General features: G+C 52.3%; 2 protein-coding genes across 3 annotated transcripts; one reads left to right on the forward strand and one right to left on the reverse strand.

Moving 5' to 3' along the window:
- Positions 1-172: 172 nt before the first annotated feature.
- TEKTIP1 (tektin bundle interacting protein 1) lies at positions 173-3,736 on the forward strand. Its single transcript, XM_081133885.1, is given in 5 exon segments — positions 173-270; positions 2,930-3,168; positions 3,255-3,450; positions 3,452-3,468; positions 3,471-3,736. Coding segments are annotated over 5 exon segments (717 nt in total). The 5' UTR covers positions 173-187; the 3' UTR covers positions 3,653-3,736.
- A 103-nt stretch (positions 3,737-3,839) lies between these two features.
- On the reverse strand, positions 3,840-14,427 carry MFSD12 (major facilitator superfamily domain containing 12; the record flags this gene model as incomplete). 2 transcript variants are annotated; one of them, XM_081133884.1, is made up of 10 exons in its annotated part: positions 13,962-14,427; positions 9,797-10,007; positions 7,165-7,303; positions 6,858-7,040; positions 6,478-6,570; positions 6,295-6,387; positions 5,687-5,857; positions 5,507-5,601; positions 4,356-4,486; positions 3,840-4,254 (listed from the first exon to the last, which is right to left on the reverse strand). In XM_081133884.1, coding segments are annotated over exons 1-10 (1,416 nt in total). In that variant the 5' UTR covers positions 14,260-14,427. The 2 variants fall into 2 exon arrangements, with proteins under 2 accessions (XP_080990010.1, XP_080990009.1); XM_081133883.1 differs by lacking the exon at positions 3,840-4,254 and having other exon boundaries at positions 4,345-4,486.
- Between the last annotated feature and the right edge of the window lie 8,381 nt (positions 14,428-22,808).

The following is a 22,808-nucleotide window of genomic DNA, read 5'->3' on the forward strand; positions in this document are numbered from 1 at the left end:
GAGCCCCAAGCCACCTACGTATGGCCCCACTTCCTTCTTTCAGCCCTTTAGCTGGGGTGGGAGGGAGTGGCCTGGATGGGAACCAAGGCCACCAGTAGCATTGCCAGGACACAGAGGATGGCCTTTGTTGCTGTCAACAATGGCTTCACAAGCCCAGGCAGGAGCACCCAGGAACCCAGAAACAGACATGCAGACCCTGAGGCAGGGGCCTACCCAGCCCTATGTCCCCCAAGGGACTCTTGAAGTGGACTTCCCGGCACCTCTCTACAGGTGAGTGTCCACCCCACCCCCAGACTTGGCCTCTCTGGGTCGAGTGACGGATTTGGTTTGGCTTTTCCCAAGTGTCTAATACTTCAAAAAACGCATGTTGGTGCTGGACCCTTGATCATCTGCTCCCTGCATCTCCTCCCACCCACCTGCACCTGGGTACCCTCCTCCTTGCCGGCATCAGAGCAAGGCAAGCTTGGACACTGGCAGGTGCACAAGTCACACGTGATTGTCACACGTGATTGCTCACTGTGGGCACAACACACCCACACAGCAACTGAGAAACAAAGTATATAGGAGTTTCCTAGATACTGCTGTAATAAGACCACCACACACTGGACAGCTTAAATACCAGAAATTTATTCTTTTCCAGTTCTGGAGGCTAGAAGTCCAAGATCAATGTGTCAGCAGGGCTAGTTCCTTCTGAGACTGGTTGGGAAAATCTGTTCCATTTTCTCCTAGCTTCTGGTGATTTACTGGCAATTCTTGGTGTCTCTTGGCTTGTAGACATATTACCCTACCTATGCCTCCATCGTCCCATGACCCCGTGTGTGTGTGTCCAGATTCCACTCTCCTTACAAGGATACCGGGGCCCACCCTACCCCACTATGACCTCATCTTAACAAATTCTATCTGCTAGAAGTCCCTGTTTCCAAGTAAGTTAATGTTGTGAGGTTCCAGGTGGACATAAATAGTGGGGGACACTCAACCCAGTAGAGTACCCATTAATAAGTGACTGTTTCAGTAAGTTATTACTCTGCAACTGTAAAATCAAAAACAGATGAGTAAGTGCCCTTTGTGCTGCTCCATTTGCAAGAAAAAAATAAAGACGTGAAACTGCAAATTCCCACATTTCTGTACTAGTAGGGACACATGCACGCACTGCCCAATTCTGGAATAAGGCAGAAATTAAAGTGGCAGCCCAGGTCCAGGCTGCTGGCTGGGGTAAGGGGACACTCAGTGTTCATTTTGTATTACATTAGGGCATGTTGATTGTATTTTACAAACTGCATTTTGCAGTTCAGAAATCTGTCTCAAAAGAGTGGGGCACCTCAGGTGACCTTGAAATGTCCATTTGGGTGGCAAATTGAGTCTACCTCAGGTTTCTGAGACATGTTCCAGAGCCTAACAGGCTCATGAGACATGTTTCTAGTTTTGATGCTCCTATCAAATCTACTGGAGAACTCAGCCAGGTTCTCCGTGCATGGCAGAGATTAAAGTGTTTTGTCAGTGGTCCTGCTGGGCCCATTTCTGGGCATCCAATCTCATTCACAGGTGATTTTCCAGGAGCAAGCTCACCAGGTCAGAGCACACGCACATCTTTGCCTCTCAGGCAGTGGTTATTAGGATGCATTCCAGAAGGAACTGCCATTTGGGGTTTCTGCTTAAACAAGTTCCCCTGAAGCTTCATGTCAACAGCTTTGGGTTTTTTCTGTGTGTTTTTTTTAATTGATTTTAGACAGGAAGGTCGGGAGAGAAAGATGAATTTGTTGTTTTACTCACGCATTCATTGGTTGATTTTTTTTTTTTAATATGTCTTTATTGATTTCAGAGAGAGGAAGGGAGAGAGGGAAAGATAGAAACATCAATGATAAGAGAGCCATTGATCAGCTGCCTCCTGCACGTCCCCTACTGGGAATCCAGCCTGCAACCCAGGCATGTGCCCTGACCAGGAATCAAACCGGGATCTCCTGGATCATAGGTTAATGCTCAACTGCTGAGCAACACTGGCCAGGCTTATTGGCTGATTTTTGTATGTGCCCTGACCAGGGATCAAACCCGCAACCTTGGCATATGGGGACAACGCTCTAACCAACTGAGCTATCTGGCCAGGGCTTTGCTTTTTTTTTTAGTTTTAGTTTTAATGGCACCTCATTGAGGTTTAATATTTGCCATCATTCTCATATTTCCACTAACCTCTGCACTGCAGCCTCTCTGTTCCTTAAACCATCCTGTGTTGCCCCAGGGCCTTTGCACATGTTACTCCCCTCACCTGAAGTAGACCTCCTCCTCCCCCCACTCCTCCAGGAAGCCCTCCTGTGTTCTCAGCCTAAACAGGTCTTGACACCAGAGATGCCCCCTGGAATAGGCACGAATGTGTAGCTACAGTTTGTCCTTTAAATGTAAGCTCGTCCTCACTCCCAGCTGGTCCCTGATGATTGGGTGGATGATGACACAGGGTCACCCCCCCCCCCCCAGGTCTTCCCAGGAGCCCATGCTCTCTCTGGGTCACTCACTCAGCTGAGACCACTTCCTCCTGGTGTACCTTCAGGCCAAGGGACTTCCTGGAGGAAGGAGCCTGTGCATCTGGCAGGCTGGACAAGGACTTAGGACCCCAGGAGTGGCCAGAGCTTTTACATCCCTGCCCCCTGGTGTCCCCTGGGGGAGAAGCAAGAAAAGGTGAAAAGTTTAGTGAGGATCCTGGGGAAGACGGGCAGAGAGGAGGGAGCCTCTCCTCTGCTACCTTGGGCAGGAGTGTCTGGTGCTGAAGGACACGTGGCCAAGTGGAGATAGAGAAAGGCCCTCTGCAGTGTGGACCGGGCCTTTGCACCCACCCTCCATGTCACAACATGTGGCAATGAGCGTAAAAGACCCATTCTGTGGCCCAGGGAGGGGCAGGGGAAAATCAGGCTTAGCCTCTGTCCCCTACCCTGACCCTTAGTGATGACTACCTGTCCCTGGAGGGCCCCCGCTGGGCACCAGCCATCAAGCAGGCAGTGCGCTGGAAGTACACACCCATGGGACGTGACTCGGCTGGCCAGCCATGGTACACTGGCCTAATCAACTCAGACTTCCGTGAAGCCTGGTACACGCTCCCGAGGGCCCTGGACAGCCCCTACCGGGAGGCTTATGCCCGCTGGTATGGATGCTACAGCCACCGGAAGCACAGCATGCCTTCAGGTGAGTGCCTGGCCGCCTGCCTTTCCCCATGCCAGCCTCAAGTGGAGGTTAAGGTCCAGAGATGACCTCCCCCACTCTCCCTACAGCCCAAACCCAGTGCCTCCAGGAGACCGCCTGGTATGACCCCATCATGCCTGCCCAGTACAAGGCTCCCAGCACACGGTGGGGGACCATGCTGTGGAAAGACAGGCCCATCTGGGGCAAGGAATATGGTGAGGCTGGCATCGTGGGCCAAGGGATGGGGGTAAAACTGCCTGGGTCCAGGAAGCTGGAGCCAGGAGGTTGACCTGGGTCCTGTTCCACAGTGGTCAATAGGCACCAGTATGGGGTAGAACCGCTGGGGCAGGAGTCAGACTACGTACCCTACCTGTCGGCACTGCAGCGTCCGTGCTACACAGCCCAGAACTACCGGCAGTGGGACCTGGAACCCTACTGCCCATCCACTGGCCAGCAGTCCCCACCCATCTATATGCCCACTGCCTGATAAAGACTGTCCCTCTGTGGGGACGGTGTGCCACTCCTCAGGTGTCTGTCCACATCTGGGGACTGGGGTACTGATAGGTCAGGTAAGGGAGTTATAGCCAAGATCCCAGTGACTAGAGCAGAGGCCAGGACAAGGGCCCCTGCTGCCCTCCCCAACCCCGGCCCAGGAAGACAGCTGAGGCCAGTCCTTACCGTGAGCGGCTCTTTATTCACTGTCAGCAGTGCCCTGGAGACCCCCAGCTGGGCCAATGGTGAGGTGGAGCTGGAGCTGAGCTCAGGGCAGCCCCTGGACCCTAGGACCTTCACATCCTGCCCCCATGCAACATAGCGAAGGCACCCCAAGTCACGTATTAGAGTTAGGCTTAGGCACCCCCAAATCATGAAGACCCATGGGCCCCTGGATACCAGAGGGCCTGTGTCTCGCCCAGCGGAGATGAGCTGATGGGGTCCAGCCCATCATGTTCTTACCCACCATCCCTGCAGCCAGGCAAGGAAGGGGAGGGGAGGGACCTGAGGAGCAGGGCATGGAATATGCACAGTTGCAGCTCATTTGCATAGGGCTGGAGGCCCTGGGGGAATGTCAGGGTTGGGCTCCAGGGGCTCCTGCAAGAGAGGGGTAGGGGTGGAGTTAGTGAGCATAGAGCCTGCCCCAGCCCTCCCACTCAAGGCCAGGTTGGGAATGGAGGGGGGTGTCTATAACTCACAGCTCCGCAGGCGGATGGGCCAGATGAGGAGACTGCATAGAGCAAGGGTGGCAGCCACGCCTACACCACCTGTCACGGCCACCATCACCCAGTGGTAGAAGCCTATGCAGGCCCTGCAGCAGAGCTCCGAGCTGGGGTAGGGGAGGATAGAGCAGGTAAGCGGACACTTGTGGGGACGCTCCAGCCTCAGCCTGGACCTCCCATTCCTCCCATCTCAGCTTCGGGCAGCCCTGTGTTTCTCAGCACTCAGGCCAGAACCTGGGGGTCGCCCTCAACCCCTTTTTCCTCCCACATCTGACACTTCAGCAGATACTGCCAGCTATGCCTTCAAAGTCTATCCTGATTCTGCCTACTGCTTCCCCCTCTTCTACCACCACCTGGTCCAGTCCGTCATCACCCACCTGGACCAGTGTACAGGCTTCTGCCCCAGTCTCCAGGCTCCAGCTCTCACCTTCCACAGACTGTCCTTCCAGGGGCAACCCCGAGAGGGTGCCTATGAGTACCTGAGTCAGGCCTCTCCTCCTCTGCTCACAGCCTTCCAGGGCTCCCAACTCCCTTAGGGTAAAAGCCCAAGCCCTCCACAGGCTCTGCACAACTTGCCCCCAACCTCTCCCCACCCTGTCTCCCCTTCACTCTGCTCCAGCTACATGGGCCTCCAGTGTGGTCTTCCAACACACCAGGCCTGGTCCTGCCCCAGGGCCTTTGCACTGGTTATTCCTTCCCATTTGCCTAGAACTCCCTGGTAACCACCAGGTCTCAGGACCAATGTCACCTCCTCAAGTAAGTCCTCCCTGACCTCCTGCACCAGTCAGGCCTCCATATGTGGTGTCCTTCACACCCCTGGCCAATGGTCTGGATCACACATTTATTTCTGTGATTAACATGGCTGGTATTACCTACAGCTCCTTGATGACAAAGGACCAGGCTGGTTCTGGTTCCCATATCCTGGGCTTCTATAAGGTGAGAACTCGGTGGTCTAGAATCATCCAGGTCTGAAACCCCAGGTTCTGAGTGTCTGAGTGACATAGATTCTGGCTTCCCTGTAGTATTGCCCACTCACATTCCCCCAATACCCTAGACCTGGAGCAGTACCTGGCACACAGCACACATTTAGTTTGCTCTTGTTAAATGAACTAATGAGTCACACTCACGAACAGGGGTACAGGCTCTGGATGACCATGACTGCCAGCCCATTGGCTACTTTATCTGAGAAGCTCATGGCACCATACACGAAGGCTCCACTGTGCTGGGGGGACATAGGCAGGGAGGTCAGCACCCATGGCCTGGGCCCTGGGCCCCAACTCCCACCCGGCCCTGCCCACCAGCCCTACCGTGTGGGGGCCAATGAGATCAGCTGTCATTGCCAGTGATGTGACAAGGATGGTGGCACAGCCCGTGCCCAGCAGCACAGCTGCTGCATACACAGCCACACCCAGCCCATCTGCCAGCGTCACCCAGGCCGCAAAGGCCAGGATCACCAGAAGGCCCACGAAGTACGTCATCTGCAAGGGAGACCAGCAACAGGCTCGCCTCACTGTGCAATCTATCACCCCAGCCCTTAACCCCAGAGAGTGAGGTTGGACCATCCCTAAGGAGCCCCCAGCTCTGATGTAACCTGGGATAGAGACAGGTGGCTTTTTACATCTTAAGTGCAAATCAATTAAAATAAAATGAAACATTCAGTTTTTCACTTGTACCTGCCACATTTCAAGTACTCAGTAGCCACCTTGGCTAGCACACTGGTCAGCACAGAAATTTCTAGAGCTCTGCAGCCCCAAGACACTCAGAAGCCAGGATTCTAGAACATGGGTCTAAGACACAGGGCATCTACAAGGTGTGGAGGCTGAGATATGGAATCACCTGGGTTCTATGCATCTGAGTTCTGAGGGTCCTTATCTGTGGCATCCCCACACTGTCCCCCACCAACCCGCACACTCACATTCCTCCCGATCCACTTGTTGACCGGGTTCATGAGGAAGGAGGAGAAGAAACCACTGAGATACATCACTAGCGGGATAGTGGCGATGAACTTCTGTTGGGGCAGAGTGGACATGGGTGTATCAGGTAGGGCTCCTCGGGCTCAGGACCCACCCACAGCTCTGGCCCACCCTACCCAGCTCACCTTGGGCAGGTTGAGGGAGTAGGTGAGGTACATGGCCATGTATGTCTGGGACAGGTTCACAATGAGCCTCGTGCTCATGTACAGGAAGCCCACCTATGGGCAGACAGAGGGACTGGTTTAGGGGTCAGACAGGGCCCTTCTCCGCTCCCACCAGCAGGGGACGCTGGGGGCCTAGGTACAGCTGTCACCTGATCCACTATTAGTGGCCATAACTGGCAGGTGGAGAAGAGAGCAGTAATTGATTAGCACCGTCTGCCCTGCCTGTGAAATGGAAAATCCGGTGTTTGCTCATCTACTGGCCACCCTGCCCGCAGCCCCACACAGGAAGGGCCAGGTGGGAGACAGGTGTGCATTCCAGCCCACTGTGCCCCACTGCATACCTGGTAAAAGGCCGGCTGCCGAAGCCAGTGTTTCCAGAGCAGCAAGGGGCGGGCCGTGGTGGGGGCCAACAGGGGGCTGTGTTCATCTGGTTCCTCCACAAGCTGCTTGCGCCCCTCCCTGGTGCCCAGGTGGAACAGCAGTGAGAAGATGGCTCCAATGCCCACCACCAACAGGGAGAGGTTCTGGGGATCCGGCAGAAGAGGCGTCAGCAGTGGCTCTCCCAGCCTGAGCCCCAAGTTCAGGGCCTTGGGGAGGATGTCCTATCCCGCCAGCAGCAACTTTGCCCCTATCCCGGCCCCAGCTCACCCGAAACACTGGCACATCTTGGACCCCCAGCTGGTCACTGACATCCTTGGTGGGCCCCATGTTTGGAGAGGCCTGCAGGTGGAGCAGGAGCCAGGCAGCACCATAGACAGTGATGTTGGCCACCACGGTGAAGGCGTACCTGGAGGGACAGGCGAGGCCTCAGCATGGAAGCCCAGGAAACCACATAGCCACTTCCTCCCCAGGCAGCCACACAGTGAGAGCTGCTTGTGGCCTCTGGGGAGCCTCTGGCTGACAGATTTCAGCCACCAAACCTTAGGTGGCCCCAAGGAAGTCCCTGCTGGCCCCAGTTTACCCAGCCTGCAGGTTATCTGATGATTTATAGCTCTGACCCTCAGCCACCATGACAGAGGGCTGAGCCTCAGAGATGCAGAGCCTCAGCAAAGTAGGGCCCACTTAGGGCTGCAACCCAACTCTGAGAACCCAAGATGCTCAGAGGCCAGGATTCTGGAATTCTTGGTACCAAGATCCTGGGCTTCAGCAGGGCAAGGTCCAGAATCATATAGATCTGCTCCTGCCTGCAGCCCCAGAGTGATGTCCCTCCAGGGGCTGGGAAGGGCAGGACAGGGGCAACCTCTGGCTCTTACCAGGACTCAGTTTCCCCTTCTAACAGTGAGAACAAAACTACCCCCCAGAGGTCACAGTGAAGATGACACGAGGTTGGAAATGAAGCACTTGTAGGAGAAAGCTCATCAGAGCTTGGCCTGGCCTAGCCTGTCCCCTAACCTCTCAGAACCTCTGGGGCCCTCAGGGGCCCGGCCATTGAGCAACCCCTGTCGTTAGCGCCTGCAGCTGTTGGCCATAATGGGGAACTCAAAGGCAGGGGTGGGGAGACCAGACTGGGGCCAAACAGGCTGAGTTGGACCCTCAACAAAGATGCTACCCTAATAGCAAGAGTAACATGCACTTACTGGGCACCAAGTGTGAGCCGGGCTCTTTGAGCTCCAGCAACACTGGCCACCCTCACATGTGCTCTCCCTTCTGGCTGGAACTGCCACCTCCTTTTTTCTACTGCACACCTCCCATAGACACCTTGGTCTGGCCTTGGGCATGAGCCTACATGGGTTTGTTGTGAGGATTAAAGAAGATAATCCATGTGAAGGGCCTAGAACTGTGCACTGTGCCTGGCATAAAGCAAGCACTCCATAAATGCTCCTATGATCACCAAATCCAGAATAACCTCACTGAGCACCTCAAGCAAGTGCTGGATAAGCTGGGTGCCAAATGTACCCACATGTGGCAGGCAGGATTCTAAGATGGCCCTGCAGACTCCCATGCCCTGGCCCTGCCCTACCTAATCCCCTCCCCTTGGGGATGGGACCCATGAATATGATGGGATGTCACGCCCATATTTAGGCAACTAAATGAAAAGATTTTGCAGATGTGGTTAAAGGGGTTATCCTGAGTAGGCCTGACCTATTCTGGTGACTCTTTTTGGTTGTTGTTAATCCTCATCTGAAGATATTTTTTCTCATTGATTTTCAGAGAGAGTGGAAGGGAGGGGAAGCAGGGAGAGAGAGAGAAACATCGATGTGACAGAGACAACTAGCTGCAGCCCGCAAGCACCCAGACTGGGGCCAGAGATCAAACCTGCAACCGAGGTACAGGCCCTTGACCAGGAATTAAACTCTTGACCCTTTGGTGCGCGGGCTGGCGCTCTAACCACTGAGCCCTTTTTCTAAGAATCACCTAGCTGGCCAGGGCTAAGCGATTCTTAGAAAAAGGGCTAGCCTGGCCAGGCATGGCTCAGCAGTTGAGCATAGACCCAGGATCCAGGCGATCGGGGTTCGATTCCCGGTCAGGGCACATGCCTGGGTTGCGGGCTCGATCCCCAGTTAGGGGCATGCAGGAGGCAGCCGATCAATGACTCTCATCATTGATGTTTCTATCTCTCTGTCCCTCTCCTTTCCTCTCTATGAAATCAATAAAGATATATTTTTAAAAAAGAAAAAGGGCTTAAGCCATCCCTGAGGTCTGACTCTCCTGCTGGTGTCAATCAGCAAGCCACCATAAGTGCTATCTACATTAGTAAGAAAACGAATTCTGGTCCAGGCCAGTGTGGCTCACTTGATTGGGAGTCATCCTGTGCACCAAAAGGTTGCAGGTCCCATTTCCAGTCAGCATATGCCCAGGTTTCAAGCTTGATCCCGGTAGAGAGTGTGCAGGAGGCAGACCTGATTGATGTTTTGCTCTCACATCGATGCCTCTCTCTCTCTTCCTCTCCCTTCCTCTCTCTCTCTAAAAATCAATTAAAAAAGAAAGAAAGAAAGGAAATTAATTCTGCCACCAACTACATGAGCAGGGTAGAAAGACCCCAAGTCTCAGATGAGGCCAGCCCTAGCCGATGCCTTGATTGAAACCTTTAGACCGACACTGAAGCAGAAAACCCAGCTAAGCTGAGAGAGGCTCTTAACCCATAGAAACCATGCTTTGTGGTCATTTGTTACGCTAAGTAGCAGGTGACTGATATACTACATTACAGATGAATAAACTGGGGCTGAGAGTCCCAGAGCAACATAGCCAGGCAGAGACCACACAGAGAGTGTAGCCCTGGGTCCCCTGTCCTCGCCTGCGGTGCATGTGCCCTCCCAACCCTGCCCCGCAGAGGTGGTACCTGAGAGCCGTGAGCTCTACCTTCTCGTGGTCATTGGTGATGAGCTCGGGGATGAGGCTGAGGTGGGCAATCTGTGTAGCGGCCCAGCCAAACTGGAAGATGACAATGAAGGGCCCGTAGTAGAGGAGGGCGGCCCACTCAGGTGTGGTTGCCCCACAGCCCAGGCAGGGACTGAAGATGAAAGGGAAGGAGAGCAGGACGCAGATGGTGCCTGTGGATGGGCAGAGTAGGGGGAGGTCACATCGCCAGACCTTCCCACAGTGGCCCAGGGCTCCGTGGCGTGTGACCAGGTGGGAACAAAATAAGAGACACAGAAAAGGCTAGAGACCCTCCCAAAGTTACACAGTGTGGTGTGTGGGATCAGCAGCCTAGGACACCCCAGGCTTATGGCCCATGACAAATGGGGAAACTGAGGCAGATAGATCTGGGTCGCCCAGAAATCACACAGCCAAACAGGACAGAGGGGCCAGGCCTCTACTCACCAGTCCAAGCTTTATGCCCCTTTTGTCCAATGGAGACAGAGTAGGCTGGCACAGTCCTGAGATCACATGCCATAACAGGTGAGCAGGCAGGACCAGGACGTATGACCAGGTATTAAAAGGGAGCAAGAACAGGGCCTCCCCATGCCAGTCCAGGGCTCCCTAGTGTTGCCCCTGATGACAGATGGGGAAACTGAAGCACAGAGAGCCTGAGGTCACACAGCAGGTTGAAAGGATGCTGTGGGGTCCCCTAGAAAACTGCCCACTATAGACACACCATTTACACCCACAACTTCCCCTTCCCATCTTGCCTGGAGAGTGAGCCTTTTCCTCCCCAGCTCCTATCAAGGATCCTGTGGGCCACCAGAAGTCAGGAGGCCAGGCTATGCTGGACCCTGCCCTCCATGAGTCTCCATCAGCTCATAAGGGGACCTCTTCCTGGCAAACATTCCAATATCTCAGAACAAGCCCAAGTCCTCCCTGAGGCTCACAAGGCCCTGAACAACCTGCCTCCGCCCCCCCCCCACCACCACCACATACACACCTTCTTCTCTCCCCTTTGCTCACTCTACTCCAGCCACACAGGGCTCCTTGCTGTTCCTACAACACACCAGGCACAGTCCTGTCTCAGGATCTTTGCACAGGCTGTGCCTGCTGCCTGGGATGCTCTTCTTTTCATCCCTCAGGACTCCTCCATAAAGCCCTCCCTGACCAGCTCAGTTACCAGTCTTCAAACAGTCCCTTCGCTGCCTCAACACACTATTCTGGACCCTGCTTTGTCTTCCTCTCACCACTCACACACAGGAACTCTTTTGTCTTTCTGCTTGCTTGTTTCCTGCTTGCCTACCCCACCAGACTGTGGGCCCTATTGGGGTGGGTCCCAGGTTTAAATAAGTCACTTTTCCTCCCATCTCTGCGCCTGGAAGGAGTCTGGCAGCTGGACTTCCTTCCTCCCCCAGGTTCCGGAGATGACCTCATCCCCAGACCCTGGGCTCGCCCCCACAGTCCTGGGATCAGGAAATGAAACCAAAACCAGCCTGGCTCTTTCTCTGGAACTGGGAGGGGCTTTCTGAGCAAATGCAGGCCAGGCACCAACTGCAGACTGGTCAGGAGAATGTGCTGCCCTGGGTGAACTCCACTCTGCTGCTGCCCAGGCCAGTTAACCATTGTCAGAGTTAGGCTGCCTGGCTGGGGGACCTTGGGAATGTGACTTTGCCTTTCAGGGCCTCAGTTTCCAGAAAATGAAAATACTTGCCTCCTGAGGAAGATGTGAGAATTGAGAGTTAATGTGTGAAAGTAGGAGCTCCTACTACTCTGAGCTAATTCCCACCTCTGCAGCTTCAAAGCCATATTTCACACCTTTGCACAAGCCCTTTCAACTACGGTGATGCCTCAGTTTTCAAACGTCTCTGTTGACGAACGTTTCGGTTTATGAACGACGTAAACCGGGAAGTTAATGCTTTGGTTTTCGAACACGCCTTGGAAGTCAAACATGCCACACGGCTTCCGCTGAGGGCAAGATCCTGAGGCCTAGCTGTCAGCTGTTGATCCCTCGGTTTTCGAACGTTTCAGAACTCGAACGGTCTTCTGGAACAGGTTACATTCGAAAACCGAGGTACCACTGTACTTGGAATGTACCCACACACCACACACATATACACACTCCTATTCATCTTTCAAAACCCCAAAGGCAATGTCCTGTCAGAGCTCAGCTTCTTTCTTATAAAGCCCAGTTCATGTACCTGCCCCAGTCTAGACCCCACAGGAGTATCCATGTCTGGCTCTGATGGTCCTCTCTAGGCTACAGGGGGCAACTGGGAGGGCTTGTTAAGGGAAAGAGTGAGTTCATCACCACCACCCACAGACGCAGGGGCCAATAGAGAAGTGGACACTATTACCAGGGTGACCTTCGCTCAAGTCATCTTATCAGGCATTACGAGGGGCCACCCCAGTTTCCTCTCCCCACAGGTCCTCCACCTCAAGATATGAAAGGGGTGCAGGTGGAGACCTTGGTGTCTGGATGGATCTCCTAGGCCTGTTTTGCATAAACACAAACCCTTCAGTTCTTTATTTACAGAAGTGCCACCACCACCCCTAACTCTCACCTCTTTAGGGAAATTCTTTTTGGAGTCAGGTGGGACCCTCACTGAGCCCCAGGACTCCCACATATGAAAGGGACAGAGTAAGGTCTGGAGGCTCTGAACTAGTAACAGGTCCCACCTTCGGGATTTTGCACATGCAGAACCCTCTGCCAGAGCTACCTTCCCAACACTGGCTCCATCTCTTTGTAAAGGTCTCCCCTATCCCCCCCCAAAATGAGCCCTTCCCATCCACCCCCACTACCCCACAAATCTCTCTGGCCCAGGAACTTCCTTCTTTGCATGTCAGTGAGTTGACCCTACTATTACAAACGTAACTGCCTTTGAGACTATGGAGTGAGCTCTGCAAGCAAACCCAACATCAGTCAAAAGAGGGACATCTTAAATGTCCATTTTCAGATGACACAGTCACTGGTCTGAGCGTCCTGCAGTCTAAAGTGGCCCAAGAACAGTCCAGGCAACCTCAGACCTGACAAACCTGAAATCCAGCCCCAGGATGTGGCCAAAGTGATGCCAGCCACCCCTCAGGCCACCTGGAGATCTGCTGCATCTTGCAAAATGCAAAAATGTCACTCTCAAGGCCCGGGGCAAAACACTGTCTTCCCCATCACTGTTCCCAAGGGCAAGAAGACACCAGTTGTCCCCTCCTGCCTTCTAGAAAGACGCCGCCCAGAATTCCCCAAGTGGCAGGATTCCTGACCCTGCCTCCTGAAATGCCCGGAGAGCCCTCAATGCAAGGATGTGGTGGGCACTCATGCCAGGGAAGAAACAGCAGGGAAAGTGGCCAGGGCTAATCTCAAAGCTCGACCTGGGCGGGCAGAGAAGGGCCACATGGACGCAGGCCTTATCATCAGTGCACACAGGGCAGAGCGCCCCAGCCCCCTGGGACCTGCCACCTATCCTCTCCAACAACCCTCTAGGCGGGCAAAGGCCCCAGACCAGAGGGCAACCCCATTATCTGCCCAGCAGACCCTATCCCTGTTAGTCAGGCACAGACCCCTGACACCTCTCTCACCTGCCCCCAACTCTCAGCTGCCAGGGCAGCTCCCCCCAAACACTCAAGCACCAACCAGGTTGCCCAAGATGGGAGCAGGGATGGACAGAGAGCACTGGGAGAACAGACAGACAGAGGGGCTGCAGACAGTCTGACGCTCACTCAAACCGAAATGTCCTGGTAGTCACTCTGATGGAGAGATGGAGAGGTCAAGCCAGGCAAGACAGATTGACAGAGGAGGCGCCGGGTAGTCAGACCCAACCCAAAGATGGTTCAGGGAGCCCCAGGGGTCAGACAGACAAAGGCAAGCGACACTGGAGGATCACACCAACAGTCAGATGAAGGGGGCTTGACAGGTCAGACAGCAGCCATGAGGCAGAGGGGGAAGACTCAGGACAAGGGGCAGACAGAGAGAGGAAGAGACTCAAGTCATGTGACAGACAACGGGGGGGGGGGTGGGGAGCAGGTTCAGGCCACGGGACAGAGACAGAAGCGGGGCAGGCCACCTAAACAGAGGGGCTGACCCAGGCCCTGAGGCAGAGGGGTTGGCTCTGGACAGGCAGGTGAACGGGGGCGGCTCGGCCGCGACTTACCAACCAGATGCCAGGCCTTGCGAGGCCCGCAGCGGGCGCAGCGGCCGGCGGCGCGGTCGGCCTCGTAGCCCACGAGGGGCGTGCAGAGCCCGTCGGCCACCTGGCCGAGCAGCAGCAGCAGCCCGGCGCCGCGCGAGCTGTAGGCGCGCACCGAGTGCAGGTAGACCAGCAGGTAGGTGAACCACATGGACGCGCACAGGTCGTTGAGGAAGTGGCCCACGGCGTAGCTCAGCCTCGCGGCCAGGGACAGAGGCCGCGGGGGCGCGCCAGCTCCGGCCGCCGGGGGCCCCGGGCCCATGGTGGCGCTCCGGGCTCGGGCTGGGCCGTCAGGCGCGCCGCAGATGGACCCCCGGACCGGATTGTGGGGGCCACTCTCCGCGCCACCAACAGCGCCCGCCAGTCAACCCGGCCAAGGACGCCTGAGGCCAGGGAGCCGGTGGACTCAAGACTACGGTCCGGGAGGGGCGGGGCATTCCGGGAGCAGCGGCCTTCTCCGCCAATCGGGGCCGCGTGCCGGGTCTGAAGAACCAATCATCATGGAGACGGGCGTGGCCTCGAGTTGGCTTGGCCTATCCACCCGGCGCCGACCGAGTCTCGTGGTCCTAGCGTCTACGTTGTTTGGTGTTTGTGGGACCCCTCACCACGGAAGTTGGGGTGACGCAAGGGCTGCCCCCACTCAGACTCCGCTGCCAGGCCCGCGCCACCCCATCCTGCCCGCAGCTTTACCAGGTCTAATGTGGGCCGGGGAGATCGAGGTAGGCTGGGGCGCGTGTTGGGGGAAGGTCTGAGACCCAGCTCGCCTCTCCACGGGGTCCGGTGACTTCCCAGCCGGAAGACACCTAATTGGACGCGGAGAGGACGCATTAGTTCTAATTAATTAGTTATTAAGGATAACAATGGGGATAATCATCATAATAACACCAGCTGGAATTTAATGAGCGCCAACTGTGCCAAGCACCCCACGTGGATTTACTCATCCCAGCTGGGCGGGAGGCGGAGCAAGTCTCTCCTATTTCACGCAGCAAAAATACGCCCAAAGAGCAGACACGGTGCTCAGGGGCGCACAGTGCTCACCTGACAGCGAGTCAGGGTCATGCACTCGGGGGGCCAGTGCTCTGCGCCCCTCCTCCCGCCCAGACTGGCCACTCCAACTGTCCTCCCAGACTTGGTCACCACACAAGCGGTTTGTGGTTCCAACAAACGTTGGGTGTAGTTTCCCCCATTCCCCCCACCCCTGCCCTGGCCTCCAGCCCTCCTCCAGCAGTGGTTTTAAACCTGCATGGCCAGAATCGTGGGGTCCAGACCAGCCCCCCTTCTAGCTGCTCCAGCTGGGACAAGCCCCTTAACTTTGTGGGTCCTCAGTCTCCCCAGCTCTAGAATGGGTATGGTAAGAGTGACAGACGTGTTAGCTCTTAATATTCTCAGCCAGAAAGCCTTCTCAGGACGCCCTGGGCCCCTGTAAGTTATTACTCTGGGCTCCCACAGTACCCTGGGCTGCACCCATCACAAGGCTGACATCTGCGCTCTCTGCCTCCCAGCTGTAACTGCCCCACTGGATTGTGATCCACATGGAGGCAGGGATCAGGACAACCTTAGTCACAGCATTGTCTCCAGCCTGACACACAGTAGGAGCTCAAGAAATAGATCTAAGACAACAGAATGCTGATTACCAGAGGGAAGGGTGTTGGGGGAAGGATGAAAAAGGTACAGGGGGTAAAGTACATGGTGAGGGAATAGGTTAGACTTTGCATGGTGATCACACAGTGGAGTACACAGATGTCGGGTTATGAGGTTGGACACTTAATATTTATATAATGTTAACCAATGTTACCCCCATAAATTTAATTAAAAAATAAATATGTCAAATAATTGAATGGTGGACATACAGGCAGAGAATCAGAAATTCAGACAGAAATTGGGAAACACATAGGAATCCACTTATAAACTCGAGGCTCACCCGGCCGGGCGTGGCTCAGCAGTTGATTGTCGACCTAGGATTCAGGTGATCAGGGTTCGATTCCCGGTCAGGGCACATGCCTGGGTTGCGGGCTCAATCAATGACTCTGTCATCATTGATGTTTCTGTCTCTCTCTCTCCCTCTCCTTTCCTCTCTCTGAAATCAATAAAGATACATTTAAAAAAACAAAAACAAAACTCGAGGCTCAGGCAACTCAAAGGGTGCCCATCCCAGCCCCCACACTGACATAGATCATCCATGGAAACGCACATTTTTTTATGAAAAAAGCCTGAAAAATGGGTGTGGGTGGGGTCATGGGGGCTCAGGAGAGAACCTAGCAGGAGAAGGGGAGATAAGGATAGGACACTTTGGAGGAGATAAAGGGATAAGAAAAGATAAGAACCTCAGTTCTTTCCTTCCTGCAAGTCAAACTCCCTTTAGATTTCGCCAAGAGAAATGAAAGATTACTTCTAAAAATATTAGCCTAAGCTTTTTATTTCCATTCTTGCCTCCTTTCATCCCGTGACACCCCTAGAGGACTTTACATCACTTCATGTCCACTTTCCAGATGAGAAAACTGAGGTTCATACTGGCATCCCTTGCCATAGGACTGAGCAACACACAACCACCAGTATCTTTGAATGATTTATTCCCCGGCAGAGAAGGGTCCACCTGAACAGGAAAAGATGGCTCAGTGTTCACTCTTCTATCAGCTTCCTGTGTGGGGCAGGAACCCAGGGGATCATCCCAGCAGCCCCTTGGGGCAGACCCAGCACCAGCAAGAGAGGGAAGCATCAGTACATCTCTGGGTTCTGGTCCTGTTGGAGCTGGCTGTTTCCTGGCCCTGACCGGGGGGAAGGCAGGAACAAGGATGCCCCTGACCCTGAGGCTCAGCTGGGGAGTTGCCCCAGAGCCGTGTCATTTATTCATTAATTTATTCATGAACTCATTCATTCAGTGGATCTGGCCTCATGTCGAGCAGTGCTGGAGCCCTAAAGATTTGAAGCCCCTAGTCTAAGGGACGGAGACAAAGCTGAACCCTCCCAGTCCTCCATGGTCAGGGCTTCAGCTGGAGAAACCCAGAAGGGTGATTTCATGGCAGATAAGGAGTCAGAGCTTTACCCCCAGGCCACCAAGGACTTAAGGTAGGGTTTTGAGAGAGAATGGAAGGGTCAGATAAAAAGTCCTATGGGAGGCCCTGGCCAGGTGACTCAGTTGGTTGGAGTGTCCTCCCATACACCAAAAAGGTTGCGGGTCCAAACCCTGGTTGGGGTGCATACGGGCGGCAACTGTCCGATGTCTGTCTGTCTCTCGAATCAATAAACATATCCTTGGTGAGGATAAAAAAAAGTCCTATGGGAGTGGGGTGGGGCTGTTTGTTCCAAGGCAGGCCTCAGCTACAGGTTGGGCAACCAGTGGAGAGCATACATGCCCCAGCTAAGAGGGGGATCAGATTTGCCAGGAAGATCAGACAAGGCTCTGCCTAGAGAGAGGGAGATCGGGAAGGAGAGATGAATGCCCAGCCCTTGGAATGGGACATATGGACAGACAGACAGGTTGGGGTCAGGAGAGATACAGATAGCCTTCAATATCCCCAGAGCGTCCCCAGCTGCCCCCTGACGCCAGACCTGCGTCTCCCCTCCCCTGGCCAGAAATCTGATGTCCTGTTGGCCCTAGTCCAGCCTCAGACCTGGGGAGGGGACAAGGGTAGAGGGAGTGGGGGTGTGTCCTTTGATCTCTCTTTGACTCAGACCCAGGATGACCAGAGCTGGAGGTGGAGGAGGGGGTGGGGAGAGAAAGGGAAGGGAGGCTTTTGAGGTCAGAGGGTGTCTGGGGGGCAGGCACGAGGCACCAGATCATTAGATCAGAGGGTGTCTGGGGGGCAGGCATGAGGCACCAGATCATTAGATCAGAGGGTGTCTGGGGGGCAGGGACGAGGCACCAGATCATTTTTTGTGATAGGCAGCTGTCCTGTTCATTGTAACATCCCTGACCTCCACCCACTTGATGCCAGGAGCATCCCTTCCTCCCAGTTGTGACAACCAAAAATGTCTAGACATGGCCCTGTGTCCCCTGGGGGGACCAAATCACCCCTGGTGGTGACCCCTGCACTAGAAAATTCTCTGCAAAAGGGGTTTTCATTCTTGGTGGACAAGAGTAGTACTTCATGTAGCATGAACCAACCAGGCCCAGTTCTGAGAACCAAACTTGAATTAAACTCATCCAGTCCTTTCAATGACCTCATGAAGGTAGTTACTGTCCCACTTTGCAGAGGGGCAAACTGATGCACAGATGGTTTTGGTAAGTTGCCCAAACCACACAGCTGGGGTTCAGGGCTACTTCTCTGAGTGTCTGAGGGTCCAGCAGCTGTGAGGGTGCCCTCTCCTTAGATGCTTGAGACCCCTGTCCCCACACCCTTTTGTTCCAGCAGCTGTTATCCCTGTGCTTCCCTTTTGTGTTCTCAGCCTTTTATCCCTATTAACGTGATCCCTTGTATTAAATTCACTCTGTGATAAAGCCCCAGGAGGGTTGGGATGTCCTGGAAGCACCACCCACACCCTGACTCTTCCTGGGGGTGGAGAAGAGCTGAACCACCCATGTTGGCAAATAAGCATTAAAGAATTTAAATGGGCAGTGCCACAACCCATCAATTTCATGACTCCCTGCCTACCCTGGCAAAGCAGTCTATGGGCCTCAGACAAGCTGCTGGAGATGTTTGTAGCTGGGGCTGTGACACTGGGAAGGACCCTAACGTGGATCAGCCAAGACTGTTTGGCAGGCGGTGGCCCAGTCCCTCCGTGGAATGTTACCCAGTGTTGGAGGGACTGAGGCACTGCTGTGTACAGCTAACAGAAAGGCACTCAGAGAAAGGTTACTGTGTGAAAGGAGCAGATTTGCAGGCTGATGTTTACAGCACAAGGGCAGTGTGATAACACGTGTGTGTGCATGTGTTGTGCTTGGTATTGTGACCCCTAAAATTAATATGAGGCATTGCTAACACCCAGGACCTCAGATTATGACCTTATTTGGAAACAGGGTGGTTGCAGATGGAATTAGTTGTCACACTGGAGTAGGCTGGGCCCCAGTACAGTATGACTGGTATCTTTACGCAAAGGGGAAATTGGACACAGCCTCACACGCACAGGGAGAATGTCATGTGACAACAGAGGCAGAGATGGGTGATGCTTCTACAAGCCAAGGAACGCCAGAGATTGCCAGCAAACCACTGGAAGCTAGGAGGGAGAGAGAACGGACAGCTTCTCCCTTACAGCTCTCAGTAGGGACCAATTCAGACCAAGTCCTTGATCTTGGAATGCCAGCCCCCGAACTTCGAGACAATAGATTTCTGTAGTTTAAGCCACCCACTTGTGCTGCTTTGTTTTGCAGCCCTAGGACACTAACACAGTGCGTGTGCGTGTGCGTGTGTGTGAAAGTTTTAGTAAGAAATGTAACAAGGCTGATAATGGGGGGCATGGTGGCCTTAATACACTAATTTTGTACAAATGAAATGGATTTGGGCAATATTTACATTACAGATTAATTTCAAAAACAAAAAGTTTAAGCCATCCTGAATGGATCTCATATTTCTAGTATTTCTAGGGCTACAAATTGGAATAGTCTTCCTGATTTGATACTATAAAGATTTCCAAATGAAGCACAGAAATGATTGCAAAGGAACTAATACAAAATTATATACCTTCGAATGCCTATGGTTACCGAGAGCTAGGAACTGAGAGAGCTTCATGCTGCCAAGAAAAACCAATTTATAATTTTGGGACAAAAAGGAGATGCTTTTATATAAATGTATGAAGGGTGTAAAGTCAAATAGCATAAATGCTGCTTGTTGGGGGTTGGGCTGTGTATGGACAGTATGAATTGGACTGAATACACTATTATTTTTTCTAGAAAATGTAGCAAGGCATTTTTCCCCCCCAGAAAAAGTACAAGGTGGAGCAAAAGTAGACTTATAGTTGTGAGTACTCAAAACACAGAGTTTATCCTTGTATTATTATTTATTAATTATTGTATTATTCTCCATATGAACAACTGTAAACCTACCTTTGCCCCACCCTTTATTTATCTTTATTTGATGCATTTCTGTCGTTAAGACGTTGTTGAACATAATGAAAAGGAGAGGTGCTTTTTTTTCCAGCTACAATTTACATTCAATATTATTTTGTATTAGTTTCAGGTGTACAGCATAGTGGTTAGACAATCTTATACTTTACAAAGTATACCCCTGATATTTCCAGTACCCACCTGGCACCATACATTGTTATTACAATATTACTGACTATATTTTCTATGCTGTACTTTACATCCCCATGACTATTTTGTAAGTACCAATCTGTACTTCTCAGTCCCTTCACCTTTTTCACCCAGTCCCTCAACCCTCTCCCCTCTGGCAACCACCAGCCTGTTCTTTGTATCTGTGAGTCTGTTTCTGTTTTGTTTGTTCATTTATATTGTTCTTTAGATTCCACATGTAAGTGAAATCATATGGTGTTTGCCTTTCTCTGGCTGACTCATTTCGCTTAGCAAAATACCCTTTACGTTCATTCATGCTGTAGCAAATGGTAAGATTTCATTATTTTTTATGGTCGAGTAATATTCCATTGTATATATGTACCACTGCCTTTAAAATTTGTTTTCATGTTTTTATTGATTTCAGACAGAGGAAGGAAGAGGGAGAGATAGAAACATCAATGATGAGAGAAAGCCATTGATCGGCTGCCTCCTGCCCACCCCCTGCTGGGGATCAAGCCCAAAACCTGGGCATGTGCCCTGACCGGGAATCGAACCTTGATCTTTTGGATCATAGGTTGATGCTCAACCGCTGAGCCACGCAGGCCGGGCTATACCACTGCCCTTTTATCCACTCATTTACTGATGAACACTTGGGTTGCTTCCATAGCTTGGCTATTGTAAATAACGCTGCAGTGAACCTAGGGGTACATATATTTTCTTTCAAAGCAGTGTTTTGGGTTTCCTTGGATATATACCCTGAATTGGAATCACTGGTCATAAGGTAGTTCCATTTTTAATTTTTTGAGAACCCTCCATACTGTGTTTTCCATAGTGGCTGCACCAATCTGCATTCCCAACTATGCACAAGGGTTTCCTTTTCTCCACATATTAGCCAACACTTGTTTTTGACTTACTGATGATAGCATAGCCATTCTGACAGGTGCAAGGCATTTTCCCCCAAAGATATATTTATTGACTTTAGAGACAGAGGAAGGGAGAGGGAGAGAGAGGGACAGAGAGAGAGACATTGAGGGGGTGCCTCCAGGGTGCACTCCCACCGGGGATCAAACCCACAACCTAGGTATGTGCCAGGACTGGGAATCCAACCCAAAACCTTTTTGGTGTATGGCGATGCTCTGACCAACTGAGCCACCAGGCAGGGGTGCAAAGCATTTTTCTTGATGCCAAGGAGCTACAAACTGCTTTCAGAACAGCTCTCACAATGCTTAATTTCTTTTTGATGTGCAGGAAGAGCTCTGAATTCCTGGTGTGGAACATTGGGAACAGAAAAATTATTTCTATGGTAACACCAGACTTGTCAATCAAGCAGAAGAGGTGGGGCTCAGAGGGCAGGTCTTTCCCTGTCTTCCAGCTTGCAAGTCTTACCTAGAATTTCTTTTTAATATGCTGATTTATACTTTCAAAATTTTTGTTAATCCTCACTCAAGGATATTTTTTCCATTGATTTTTAGAGAGTGGGAGGGAAGGGGAGAAAGAGAGAAACATCATTGTGTCTTAGAGTGACATATTGCTTGGTTGCCTCCTAAATTTGCCTGAGGCTGGGATCAATTTGCAGCCCAAGTAAGTGCCCTTGACTGGGAATCCAACCCATAACCCTTCAGTGTGAGGGCCAACACTCTAACTACTGAGCCACACTGGCCAGGGCATGACTGGTATCTTTTACTGAGCATAATGTTTCAAAATTCACCATAGTTGTAGCATAAATCAGCAATTTATTCCTTTTTATGGCCAATAATATTCTATTGTTTCACATGATATTCTGTTCAACCACATTTTGGACATTTGGGTTGTTTCTACTTTTTTGGCTATTGTGAATTCTGCTGTTGTGAACATTTTTGCATAGGTTTTTGTGTGGACAAATGTTTTCAGTTGTCTTGTGTGGATACCTAGGAGTGGAATTGCTGGATTGGATGGTAACTTCATGATTATTTAACCTTCTGAGGAGCTGCCAGACTGTTTTACAAAGCAGCTACACCTGCTTGTTTAGAAATGTACAGGATTCAGCCTGGCCAGTGTGGCTCAGTGGTTGGGCATCAACCTATGATCCAGGAGATGGAGGTTCAATTCAGGGTCCTGGCACATGCTGGGGTTGTGGGCTCTATCTCCAGCAGGGGGCGTGCAGGAGGCAGGCTATCAATGAGTCTCTCTCATCATTGTTTCTCTCTCTCCCTCTCTCTTCCTCTCTCTGAAATCAATAAAAACATATAAGAAAAGAAATGCACAGGATTCATTCATTCATTTAGCCAATGAAAATGTATTAAGCAACTCCCATGGGCACTATTCTATGTGCTGGGAATACAGCAGTCAACAAACAGGCAGGTCACGGTCCTGGCTGGGTAGCTGAGTTGGTTAGAGCATTGTCCAGATAAGCCAAGGTTGCAGGTTCCATTTTCAGTCAGGGCACATATAAGAAGCAACCAATGAATGCACAAATAAATGGGACAACAAATTGAAGTCTCTCTCTCTCTCAAATCAATTTTAAAAATTAAACAGGCCATATGGAGGAAAAGGGTATATGGAGAAAAAAAGAGGATGGAGTATATGGGTACAAGCCTGGGAAAGCCTCACTCAGAAGGTGACATTTGAGCAAAGGCCTGAAGGAGGTCAAGCAGTGAGCCAGG

Source organism: Miniopterus schreibersii (assembly GCF_964146895.1).
Source record: "Miniopterus schreibersii genome assembly, chromosome: 4".
Lineage (NCBI taxonomy): Eukaryota > Metazoa > Chordata > Mammalia > Chiroptera > Miniopteridae > Miniopterus > Miniopterus schreibersii.